This window comes from Ylistrum balloti, unplaced genomic scaffold (genome assembly GCF_031769215.1).
Source record: "Ylistrum balloti isolate Yb309-2 unplaced genomic scaffold, AGI_CSIRO_Ybal_v1 Utg369808, whole genome shotgun sequence".
NCBI lineage: Eukaryota > Metazoa > Mollusca > Bivalvia > Pectinida > Pectinidae > Ylistrum > Ylistrum balloti.
The window spans coordinates 718,886-732,817 of record NW_026781982.1 but is presented as its reverse complement, the minus strand read 5'-3'; the positions used below and the strand labels follow the sequence as shown (position 1 = coordinate 732,817).

At 37.8% G+C, this 13,932-nt stretch overlaps 1 protein-coding gene across 1 annotated transcript in view; it reads left to right on the top strand.

Annotated features, from left to right (window-relative positions):
• Positions 1–13,932, top strand: part of LOC132544767 (uncharacterized) — a 43,306-nt gene that overhangs the window by 23,204 nt on the left and 6,170 nt on the right. The window contains 9 exon segments of the mRNA XM_060208416.1: positions 2,100–2,242; positions 3,012–3,132; positions 6,140–6,289; positions 6,569–6,672; positions 6,775–7,250; positions 8,093–8,184; positions 9,576–9,604; positions 11,662–11,675; positions 12,111–12,284. Coding sequence (XP_060064399.1) covers positions 2,100–2,242; positions 3,012–3,132; positions 6,140–6,289; positions 6,569–6,672; positions 6,775–7,250; positions 8,093–8,184; positions 9,576–9,604; positions 11,662–11,675; positions 12,111–12,284 — 1,303 coding nt within the window.

The following is a 13,932-nucleotide window of genomic DNA, read 5'->3' as shown; positions in this document are numbered from 1 at the left end:
AAAAGTACTGGATGGATCTTTCTCAAATTTCATATGCAGGTTCCCCTTGGTCCCTAGTTGTGCATTGTACCTTTTTTGAACTGATTCGCATTCAAGATGGCCGACAGGTGGCCATCTTGGATTTTGGAAGTAAAAGTTTGTTACCGCTATTTCTGGAAAAGTACTGGATGGATCTTTCTCAAATTTCATATGCAGGTTCCCCTTGGTCCCTAGTTGTACATTGTACCTTTTTTGAACTGATTCGAATTCAAGATGGCCGACAGGTGGCCATCTTGGATTTTGGAAGTAAAAGTTTGTTACCGCTATTTCTGAGAAAGTACTAAATGGATCTTCCTCAAATTTCATATGCAGTTTCCCCTTGGTCCCTAGTTGTGCATTGTACCTTTTTTGGACTGATTCGAATTCAAAATGGCCGACAGGCAACCATCTTGGATTTTGGAAGTAAAAGTTTGTTACCGCTATTTCTGAGAAAGTACTAAATGGATCTTCCTCAAATTTCATATGCAGTTTCCCCTTGGTCCCTAGTTGTGCATTGTACCTTTTTTGGACTGATTTGAATTCAAGATGGCCGACAGGCAACCATCTTGGATTTTGGAAGTAAAAGTTTGTTACTGCTATTTCTTGGAAAGTACTGGATGGATCTTTCTCAAATTTCATATGAGTTTCCCCTTGGCCGACAGGCAACCATTTTGGATTTTGGAAGTAAAAGTTTGTTACTGCTATTTCTTGGAAAGTACTGGATGGATCTTTCTCAAATTTCATATGCAGTTTCCCCTTGGTCCCTAGTTGTGCATTGTACCTTTTTTGGACTGATTCGAATTCAAGGTGGCCGACAGGTGGCCATCTTGGATTTTGGATGTAAAAGTTTGTTACTGCTATTTCTTGGAAAGTACTGGATGGATCTTTCTCAAATTTCATATGCAGTTTCCCCTTGGTCCCTAGTTGTGCATTGTACCTTTTTTGGACTGATTCGAATTCAAGGTGGCCGACAGGTGGCCATCTTGGATTTTGGATGTAAAAGTTTGTTACTGCTATTTCTTGGAAAGTACTGGATGGATCTTTCTCAAATTCCATATGCAGTTTCCCCTTGGTCCCTAGTTGTGCATTGTACCTTTTTTGGACAGATTCGAATTCAAGATGGCGGACAGGTGGCCATCTTGGATTTTGGATGTAAAAGTTTGTTACTGCTATTTCTTGGAAAGTACTAAATGGATCTTTCTCAAATTTCATATGCAGTTTCCCCTTGGTCCCTAGTTGTGCATTGTACCTTTTTTGGACTGATTCGAATTCAAGGTGGCCGACAGGCAGCCATCTTGGATTTTGGAAGTAAATGTTTGTTACTGCTATTTCTTGGAAAGTACTGGATGGATCTTTCTCAAATTTCATATGCAGGTTCCCTTTGGTTCCAAGTTGTGCATTATACCTTTTTGGACTGATCCGAAATCAAGATGGCTGACAGGCAGCCATCTTGGATTTTGAGAGTAAAATCTTGTTACTGCTATATCTGAGGAAGTCCAGGATGGATCCTTCTGATATTTCATAGATATTGGTTTCCCTTGGTCCCTAGTTGTGCATTGTACCTTTTTTGGACTGATTTGAAATCAAGGTGGCCCACAGGCAGCCATCTTGGATTTTGAGAGTAAAATCTTGTTACTGCTATATCTGAGGAAGTCCAGGATGGATCCTTCTGATATTTCATAGATATTGGTTTCCCTTGGTCCCTAGTTGTGCATTGTACCTTTTTTGGACTGATTTGAAATCAAGGTGGCCCACAGGCAGCCATCTTGGATGTCGACAGTAATACAGCACAAGCATATTGTCCATTATCCACCTGTACCTGACTGCTATCTAATAATACCTTGGGATCTTTTTCAAATGATATTTGCTAATAGGTGCTTAATGAAAATATCTTGTGCCATCATTGAGTACATTCAATGAAGACCAGTTCATGAACATTTACAACACCTGTAACAAACAAAAAAAAATCTTCAAGAACTGAAAACAGATCCTCAAATGGTGGGCGCCAATATCCCTCTGGGATCTCTTGTTTACTTTCTAGATTGTTTATAAATATAAATTTTTGTGTTTTCGTTCTGAAGCTGTTAATGCAGCAACTCAGAGACTGGAAGAAAGACAGAAAATGGAGAAAGATTTGGAAGAAAAAGAAAAGAAATCAAGAGAAAGAAGAAAGCAACATAGAGATGAGTTAGCTGCCAAACATTTATCTCGAGAACGGGGACGAGTAAGTATAGTTTTTGTATTGTTTCCAGAAAGCGGAGAAAAATATTGTCAATAAAAGCAGTAAATAGTATTTCAGTGTCTAGTAATAAAGCTATATCTCCATCGGAGGTATAAACTCACTGTATTTATTGCTGTAGAGACTCTTGTTTGTTGATAGTAAAAGGAATCAGTTTTTTATCATCTTTTTATGACACAACAGTAATATATGTAGGATTTTTTCAAGTGAGTCAAGAATGCCAAAATTGTGATGAATCCATTGCCGAGAGACAAAATTGTGTCCCAAAATTGTGATGAATCCATTGCCGAGAGACAAAATTGTGTCCCAAAATTGTAATGAATCCATTGCCGAGAGACAAAATTGTGTCCCAAAATTGTGATGAATCCATTGCTGAGAGACAAAATTGGGTCCCAAAATTGTGATGAATCCATTGCAGAGAGACAAAATTGGGTCCCAAAATTGTGATGAATCCATTGCTGAGAGACAAAATTGGGTCCCAAAATTGTGATGAATCCATTGCAGAGAGACAAAATTGGGTCCCAAAATTGTGATGAATCCATTGCCGAGAGACAAAATTGGGTCCCAAAATTGTGATGAATCCATTGCCGAGAGACAAAATTGGGTCCCAAAATTTGAATCTCACAAGTAAAGCATGAGTCCAGTGTTTAATTATTCTAATCCCTAAAATCACTGCACAAATAAGTATTGTCTTATCTCTTTGTTGACAGTATATAAAGGGAAATAGAATGTTTTTTTTTAACTATTTATGTAGCGAGGTGATGAAGAGGAGGTGGACACTATGGCCCACATACAGCAGTGGGCGACTGAGGTGACCAATCATACACTGGCTGATCTGCTGACCGTAAGCGTGTTGGACACTGGGAGCCATACAGGTCAGTTGATGCGGTCAAATTCTTACTGTACCTCGATTAGTAAGCTGTGAATAATAGTGTTTTGTGAAGTCATGTATTGTGGTGTATTAGACACATTTTAAATTCGGTCAGTCTCACTGGTCAAGGGACAAGATCAAGGATATTGATGTATGTAAACTAGAGTGTTGTTCATCTGGCCACCTTAATAACCAGCAAAAGTGCATGGATTTTAAAACTAATGAAACACATATAAGCTTTGTTGAGAAAAGTTGAATTTAGAAATTTTTGAAAACTTAATGGAAAGTGAGAAAGCTGGATGAGTGATGTTGGATAGTGAAAAAACCACATTAATAGTGGCTGGAGTGATGTGGCTGGTCAGTAAGACAGCCAGATAAATGGTGGCTAGAGTGATGTGGCTGATCAGTGAGACAGCCAGATAAATGGTGGCTAGAGTGATGTGGCTGGTCAGTGAGACAAACAGATTAATGGTGGCTGGAGTGATGTGGCTGGTCAGTGAGACAGCCAGATAAATGGTGGCTGGAGTGATGTGGCTGGTCAATGAGAAAGCCAGATTGATGGTGGCTGGAGTGATGTGGCTGGTCAGTGAGAAAGCCAGATTGATGGTGGCTGGAGTGATGTGGCTGGTCAGTGAGAAAGCCAGATAAATGGTGGCTAGAGTGATGTGGCTGGTCAGTGAGACAAACAGATTAATGGTGGCTGGAGTGATGTGGCTGGTCAGTGAGACAAACAGATTAATGGTGGCTGGAGTGATGTGGCTGGTCAGTGAGAAAGCCAGATAAATGGTGGCTGGAGTGATGTGGCTGGTCAGTGAGAAAGCCAGATTGATGGTGGCTGGAGTGATGTGGCTGGTCAGTGAGAAAGCCAGATAAATGGTGGCTAGAGTGATGTGGCTGGTCAGTGAGACAAACAGATTAATGGTGGCTGGAGTGATGTGGCTGGTCAGTGAGACAGCCAGATAAATGGTGGCTGGAGTGATGTGGCTGGTCAGTAAGACAAACAGATTGATGGTGGCTGGAGTGATGTGGCTGATCAGTGAGAAAGCCAGATAAATGGTGGCTAGAGTGATGTGGCTGGTCAGTGAGAAAGCCAGATTGATGGTGGCTGGAGTGATGTGGCTGGTCAGTGAGAAAGCCAGATAAATGGTGGCTAGAGTGATGTGGCTGGTCAGTGAGACAAACAGATTAATGGTGGCTGGAGTGATGTGGCTGGTCAGTGAGACAGCCAGATAAATGGTGGCTGGAGTGATGTGGCTGGTCAGTGAGACAAACAGATTGATGGTGGCTGGAGTGATGTGGCTGATCAGTGAGAAAGCCAGATAAATGGTGGCTAGAGTGATGTGGCTGGTCAGTGAGAAAACCAGATTGATGGTGGCTGGAGTGATGTGGCTGGTCAGTGAGAAAGCCAGGTAAATGGTGGCTAGAGTGATGTGGCTGATCAGTGAGACAAACAGATTAATGGTGGCTGGAGTGATGTGGCTGGTCAGTGAGACAGCCAGATAAATGGTGGCTGGAGTGATGTGGCTGGTCAATGAGAAAGCCAGATTGATGATGGCTGGAGTGATGTGGCTGGTCAGTGAGAAAACCAGATTGATGGTGGCTGGAGTGATGTGGCTGGTCAGTGAGAAAACCAGATTGATGGTGGCTGGAGTGATGTGGCTGGTCAGTGAGAAAGCCAGATTGATGGTGGCTGGAGTGATGTGGCTGGTCAGTGAGAAAGCCAGATAAATGGTGGCTAGAGTGATGTGGCTGGTCAGTGAGACAAACAGATTAATGGTGGCTGGAGTGATGTGGCTGGTCAGTGAGACAAACAGATTAATGGTGGCTGGAGTGATGTGGCTGGTCAGTGAGAAAGCCAGATAAATGGTGGCTGGAGTGATGTGGCTGGTCAGTGAGAAAGCCAGATTGATGGTGGCTGGAGTGATGTGGCTGGTCAGTGAGAAAGCCAGATAAATGGTGGCTAGAGTGATGTGGCTGGTCAGTGAGACAAACAGATTAATGGTGGCTGGAGTGATGTGGCTGGTCAGTGAGACAGCCAGATAAATGGTGGCTGGAGTGATGTGGCTGGTCAGTGAGACAAACAGATTGATGGTGGCTGGAGTGATGTGGCTGATCAGTGAGAAAGCCAGATAAATGGTGGCTAGAGTGATGTGGCTGGTCAGTGAGAAAACCAGATTGATGGTGGCTGGAGTGATGTGGCTGGTCAGTGAGAAAGCCAGGTAAATGGTGGCTAGAGTGATGTGGCTGATCAGTGAGACAAACAGATTAATGGTGGCTGGAGTGATGTGGCTGGTCAGTGAGAAAACCAGATTGATGGTGGCTGGAGTGATGTGGCTGGTCAGTGAGAAAGCCAGATAAATGGTGGCTGGAGTGATGTGGCTGGTCAGTGAGAAAACCAGATTGATGGTGGCTGGAGTGATGTGGCTGGTCAGTGAGAAAACCAGATTGATGGTGGCTGGAGTGATGTGGCTGGTCAGTGAGAAATCCAGATTAATGGTGGCTGGAGTGATGTGGATGGTCAGTGAGACAAACAGATTAATGGTGGCTGGAGTGATGTGGCTGGTCAGTGAGAAAGCCAGATAAATGGTGGCTGGAGTGATGTGGCTGGTCAGTGAGAAAGCCAGATTGATGGTGGCTGGAGTGATGTGGCTGATCAGTGAGAAAGCCAGATAAATGGTGGCTAGAGTGATGTGGCTGGTCAGTGAGACAAACAGATTAATGGTGGCTGGAGTGATGTGGCTGGTCAGTGAGACAGCCAGATAAATGGTGGCTGGAGTGATGTGGCTGGTCAGTGAGACAGCCATATTTAAATATGAAAGTTAAGTAATGGTACATGTGCTTTTATTGAAAATCTCATTGACATTTCAAGAATTTGATATATTATATAGAAAATCTCATTCAGTTCTTCAAAACCTTTAGATTCTCTTATAATGTAAGGACCTTGAATTCGTCATTTTTTTATGGCTAAGGAAAGATGTGCAAATATTAGTGTGAGATTGTTGTTGTTATAGATGAGGTAGAGGCTAATGGACAAAATGTTCCAACTTCTGGTGATCTGAAGGATGAAGGATCTAGACCATTCTACAGCAGACGTACCCCTAAAGTGTCCAGTAGACAGAGTATAGCTCTCCCTTCAAGTGATGTCACCAAGGAAAACCCTAGTAAGACTCATTGCTGTTGAGCACTTTTTTAGTTTCGTATGTTCCTGACATTGGTGTAAAAACTTCTCCCTCATTATTGTGACAAAGAAATTAAGGCTGTATGCTGCCTTTTTATGACATGAACCTCCTCATTTAAACAAGCAGATAAGTGATATAGAGATATATGTGAAGATGTTTATATCTGTAGGAATATCACTCCAGGTTTCCTTGGTATAAGCATTTTTATCACTGTTAATTGAAACAGAACACAAGAAAATATCTTTATTCCTTTTTGTTTAGATAAATTTCTTGTATCGTCCTCACTGAGAATTTCTTCAAGACCTCCAAAACACAGCTCTACAAAGCAGGGTTCATCCACGGCTGTCCGCGACCTTGAGCAGCAGGTAAACTTCTTGTCTTTCAAAAATCATTGAAAAGAAAAATTATGAAATATAATGACAATTTCATTTGGTAGCTGGTAAAAATCATGTTTGTTGCTATGTCAGATTCAGTCCCTGCAGGACCGTGCAATGTCGGGAGAACTCATCACCATGGACCTAGTGAGAGACCTCCAAAACCGATTGGTTCAAGTGGAAAACCAAGTAACCAATCAGAAGTTAGAGCAGTTTTCAAAATCCCTTGGAAAGAACCAATCAACTGATGTCACAAACTCCAATCTTGGGAATGAAATCACAAGGTTGAATTTGGATGATGATTCGTCAAGGTCAGATGTTGACGACAACCGGGGTTCAAGGTTAAAACAGGAGGAAAGCAACAGTTTATTTGAAGATACAGTTACTGTTCACAGCAATGAAAGTGAAGATGATATTGAAGATGATATTAGTATGATGAAAGAACAAATAAAAATAAGGAATTCTTATCATAGAAATACAAGATCTTCTACCGTTTCCATGTCGATGAGTAAACAAGCTTTACTGTCTGAAATCAAGAAAGAAAAAGCACAACATAGAAAACAGATCAGGTGAGTTTTTTATAATCATGTTGGTTAAGACTTGAACCCTAGATCAATCATTTAGCCAGTGATTTTTATGGGGATGATATTTTAGCAGTTTTGCGTTACATTTACATGATCATGAAAATTTAATCCATGAATTAATGACATGCGTTTATTCAATGTTCTTTTTAATCCAGATAACAAAATTTTAATTTGTTGAAATATAATTCAATCGTTTAAAAAAGTAAATTGTGAAAGTTTTGACCCTTGAAAATGATACGCTATATTTCATATCAATTAGAAATCTGTGCAATTTAACTCTCAAAGTTTTATGTCACATGTGATCAGGTGTTGCGACAGATTGAGGGAACAATAGTGGTTTGTTAGTCCATATATGACTGTAAACATTTGAAGTTAGTGAGTTTATAATGTGAGACATCAACATTGCGAAAACTTCCTCAACATCCCTGAATCACTGAAAGATTTTTTGTTGTTTTTTTACCATTATGTTTTTGTTGGTTTTTTTTTTTCATCATTACTTTGTTTTGGTCTTTGTTTGGCAAACAACAGCTATAGGTTTTTTCACATAAATACTTTTCTGTAATACTGTGAAGTAATTGTCAATGGAAATGAAGATTAAATCACAAATGTGTTTGATAAAAAAATATCAGATATCCCATCAAAATAAAATTGGTGTGATAGTCTATATGGATAGAACAAGGCTAAGTCATCAGCCATGCCTGGTTTTATTGTGATATCATGTGAATATAACTTCAAATTTTTCTTTTTGTGTCTCGGACCATCATCAGGAAAAAAAATCATTGCTATATACAGTGTATATATGTGTGTTTTTCTGGTTTTTTTCTCAGACACTTGAATTCAGAACTAAACAGGATACGCCAAACTGAACCTGTTCGAAGCATAGAGGTGGATCGTAATGATGTTCAGTTTGATGAACAAGGTAATCAGTTTTTCTAATGCCATGCTATTCTTTACAGCAGTCTCTTGTGTGTTATACAAAGTTATATTTATACCATGTGACTTGTGTGTTATACAGATCTGTGATTGTGTGTTATACAGATCTGATAGTGAACATTCTCTCAGGTATATATTTATACCATGTGACTTGTGTGTTATACAGATCTGATTGGTGAGTGACACATTCTCTCAATGTATATATTTATACCATGTGACTTGTGTGTTGGGTAGAACATCTGATATATTTATACCATGTGACTTGTGTGTTAACATTCTCTCAGGTATATATTTATACCATGTGATGTGACTTGTGTGTTATACAGATCTGATAGGGAACGTTCTCTCAGGTATATATTTATACCATGTGACTTGTGTGTTATACAGATCTGATTGGTGAGGGAACATTCTCTCAGGTATATATTTATACCATGTGACTTGTGTGTTATACAGATCTCATAGTGAACATTCTCTCAGGTATATATTTATACCATGTGACTTGTGTGTTATACAGATCTGATTGGTGAGGGAACATACTCTCAGGTATATATTTATACCATGTGACTTGTGTGTTATACAGATCTGATTGGTGAGGGAACATTCTCTCAGGTATATATTTATACCATGTGACTTGTGTGTTATACAGATCTGATTGGTGAGGGAACATTCTCTCAGGTATATATTTATACCATGTGACTTGTGTGTTATACAGATCTGATTGGTGAGGGAACATTCTCTCAGGTATATATTTATACCATGTGACTTGTGTGTTATACAGATCTGATTGGTGTGAGTGTTATACAGAACATTCTCTCAGGTATATATTTATACCATGTGACTTGTGTGTTATACAGATCTGATTGGTGAGGGAACATTCTCTCAGGTATATATTTATACCATGTGACTTGTGTGTTATACAGATCTGATTGGTGAGGGAACATTCTCTCAGGTATATATTTATACCATGTGACTTGTGTGTTATACAGATCTGATTGGTGAGGGAACATTCTCTCAGGTATATATTTATACCATGTGACTTGTGTGTTATACAGATCTCATAGTGAACATTCTCTCAGGTATATATTTATACCATGTGACTTGTGTGTTATACAGATCTGATTGGTGAGGGACCCTACTCTCAGGTATAAATTTATACCATGTGACTTGTGTGTTATACAGATCTGATTGGTGAGGGAACATTCTCTCAGGTATATATCTATACCATGTGACTTGTGTGTTATACAGATCTGATTGGTGAGGGAACATTCTCTCAGGTATATATTTATACCATGTGACTTGTGTGTTATACAGATCTGATTGGTGAGGGAACATTCTCTCAGGTATATATTTATACCATGTGACTTGTGTGTTATACAGATCTGATTGGTGAGGGAACATTCTCTCAGGTATATATTTATACCATGTGACTTGTGTGTTATACAGATCTGATTGTTGAGGGAACATTCTCTCAGGTATATATTTATACCATGTGACTTGTGTGTTATACAGATCTTTATTGGTGAGGGAACGTTCTCTCAGGTATATATTTATACCATGTGACTTGTGTGTTATACAGATCTGATTGGTGAGGGAACGTTCTCTCAGGTATATATTTATACCATGTGACTTGTGTGTTATACAGATCTCATAGTGAACATTCTCTCAGGTATATATTTATACCATGTGACTTGTGTGTTATACAGATCTGATTGATGAAGGAACATTCTCTCAGGTATATATTTATACCATGTGACTTGTGTGTTATACAGATCTGATTGGTGAGGGAACATTCTCTCAGGTATATATTTATACCATGTGACTTGTGTGTTATACAGATCTGATTGGTGAGGGAACATTCTCTCAGGTATATATTTATACCATGTGACTTGTGTGTTATACAGATCTGATTGGTGAGGGAACATTCTCTCAGGTATATATTTATACCATGTGACTTGTGTGTTATACAGATCTGATTGGTGAGGGAACATTCTCTCAGGTATATATTTATACCATGTGACTTGTGTGTTATACAGATCTCATAGTGAACATTTTCTCATGTATATATTTATACCATGTGACTTGTGTGTTATACAGATCTCATAGTGAACATTCTCTCAGGTATATATTTATACCATGTGACTTGTGTGTTATACAGATCTGATTGGTGAGGGAACATTCTCTCAGGTATATATTTATACCATGTGACTTGTGTGTTATACAGATCTGATTGGTGAGGGAACATTCTCTCAGGTATATATTTATACCATGTGACTTGTGTGTTATACAGATCTGATAGGAAACATTCTCTCAGGTATATATTTATACCATGTGACTTGTGTGTTATACATTTATATATTTATACCATGTGACTTGTGTGTTATACAGATCTGATTGGTGAGGGAACATTCTCTCAGGTATATATTTATACCATGTGACTTGTGTGTTATACAGATCTGATTGTGTGTTATACAGATCTGGAACATTCTCTCAGGTATATATTTATACCATGTGACTTGTGTGTTATACAGATCTGATTGGTGAGGGAACATTCTCTCAGGTATATATTTATACCATGTGACTTGTGTGTTATACAGATCTGATTGGTGAGGGAACATTCTCTCAGGTATATATTTATACCATGTGACTTGTGTGTTATACAGATCTGATTGGTGAGGGAACATTCTCTCAGGTATATATTTATACCATGTGACTTGTGTGTTATACAGATCTGATTGGTGAGTGACTTGTGTGTTATACAGATCTGATTGGTGAGGGAACTCTCAGGTATATATTTATACCATGTGACTTGTGTGTTATACAGATCTGATTGGTGAGGGAACATTCTCTCAGGTATATATTTATACCATGTGACTTGTGTGTTATACAGATCTCATAGTTAACATTCTCTCAGGTATATATTTATACCATGTGACTTGTGTGTTATACAGATCTGATTGGTGAGGGTGTGTTAACATTCTCTCAGGTATATATTTATACCATGTGTGTGTTACTTGTGTGTTATATTTATACCATGTACAGATCTGATTGGTATATATTTATACCATGTGAGTGTGTTAACATTCTCTCAGGTATATATTTATACCATGTGACTTGTGTGTTATACAGATCTGATTGGTGAGGGAACATTCTCTCAGGTATATATTTATACCATGTGACTTGTGTGTTATACAGATCTGATTGGTGAGGGAACATTCTCTCAGGTATATATTTATACCATGTGACTTGTGTGTTATACAGATCTGATTGGTGAGGTATATATTTATACCATGTGACTTGTGTGTTATACATTCTCTCTCAGGTATATATTTATACCATGTGACTTGTGTATTATACAGATCTCATAGTGAACATTCCCTCAGGTATATATTTATACCATGTGACTTGTGTGTTATACAGATCTGATTGGTATATATTTATACCATGTGACTTGTGTGTTATACAGATCTCTTCTCTCAGGTATATATTTATACCATGTGACTGTGTGTTATACAGATCTGATTGGTGAGCATTGTGTGTATATATTTATACCATGTGACTTGTGTGTTTTACTGATCTGATTGGTGAGATCTCATAGTGAACATTCTCTCAGGTATATATTTATACCATGTGACTTGTGTGTTATACAGATCCATGTGACTTGTGTGTTATACAGATCTGATTGGTGAGGGAACATTCTCTCAGGTATATATTTATACCATGTGACTTGTGTGTTATACAGATCTGATTGGTACACTAATCAAAGCATTTTTGAATGATATCATTTAACTGTCATTGACATTGTACTAAATATTGTAATTTAAAGAACTCTTCTCAAAATTTGTTCTTTAAGCTCAAGTCACATGTTTGTAAATGTAAAAAGTGATAATATAAAGGTGTACTGTTGTATAACAGAGAGCCCCTGGATCATGCTGAGTATTTCCGTATCTCTCACGACATCGCTCTCGGGATGGCCTACCTCCATCAACAAAAACCAGCAGTTCTGCACCTCGATCTCAAATCCATGAACGTCCTCATCTGTAGTAATGACCGCGCAAAGATTGCGGACTTTGGCTTCTCAAAATTAAGGTAGGCTTGCTATTGTTATAGTGAATTAGCTGGTGCTTGAAGAAATATGTGATCTCAGTAGCTTGTCATTGCGTTAGTTATACACATATTGTTGTAGCTAATACAAGGTATTTAGTGTTGTAAATTAAATGATGTATTGTCTTGCTGTTGTTTGCTTCGAGATATCTTTCAATTTTTTTAAAATGATCAGTTTTGCATGTCAATATTTAACAAAACATAAATTGAATTCATTGAGTAACTGAAACGTCTGTAACAAAAGTGAAACTTGTTTAATCTGACATATGTAGGTCACATTTATAGAATCATTCACCCCCTCATTGGGGGATCTTAACCCAAAGGGAAAGATTAAAAAGTTGGCGAAAATTTGGCTTACCTAGTGTTTAAAACTTAATAACCTTTCCTCAAGAAATGAGATCTCCCTATCTCACCAACAAGGAGTGAATTATAGATTTTCTCTCACCCTGCTTGCCTCCTCATTAGGTATTCATTGTTAACATTATGTAGGGGAATTTAACCCATCTAATTTGACACCCTGTTTCACTCTACAAATTGGTCATGTTTAGCTCTATATCTTAATATTATTATTTAGTAGAGTTTTTTGTACAGAAAAAATTGATATTTTAAGAAGACACTTAAAACAATGACAGAATACTCAAGGTCTGGATAAGACAGGCTTCACTTTGACCTAATGTACCTTTATTTGTTAGATCTGTTTTAGATATGAATTGTCAATGTATAATATTTCCTACACTTTATGATTTCTTTGATAATTTTAATTAATATTTTCAAATCAAATAGCAACATCTCTTTTCTGTCTTCTTGTTCAAGGAAACAAAGGATTTGAATAAATCTGAGACAAACTGTTTAGTAATAAGTCTTTAACTTTGTTTTCAGACAAGCACCGCTACAGCTAATACGAAAGTACAAATGTCAATAACTGCTGCACGCCACACATGTTTGATGTTAAACTTTGCATTATACATGTAACACACATACACACACACACCCTAACATGATGTCTATTTCACCATGTGGCTTCTGTGTGTGTGTGCATTTTGAGTGGACACTTTATTGCTAGAAACTGTAAGCTAGATAGAAAGAAATCTGTCCCTGAAATGAAATATAAAGAAGGTGACTTAAAGAAAAATTTTAATTTTCCACAGCTGATAACAAATATTTTATTCTAAAGATTTGAATTATACTACTGTCTAACATGAAATGTTCCTGAGTGTTTTACATTGAAAACATCTTTTTAAATATTGTTGATATCACATATAGGAAACTACTGTAAAAGCATATTTTTGCAGGCTCATTTTTCATTGATTAAAACCCCTTTGAAAAGTAAAGATTACACAGTACAGGCAATTCTTTCCTCTGAAGTTTTATTTGTCATGTTTTATTTTTGTGTTTTATCTGTAGCTATAAAAACATAGAAAGATTTATATTTTTACATCTACATGAGATTACTTCAAACCATAGAGATATAGAGCTTTTCTTAGAATCAGTATAATGATATTTCATGTCCATATCTAAAATACATTGATTTCCTTATGTAAATGTTGTTAACGTATGCTTTCAAAATAGTTGTAACATGATTTTACAGGTCATGATGGTAAAGATTCTGTTATTCTTCAGAGGAAATTTCTTT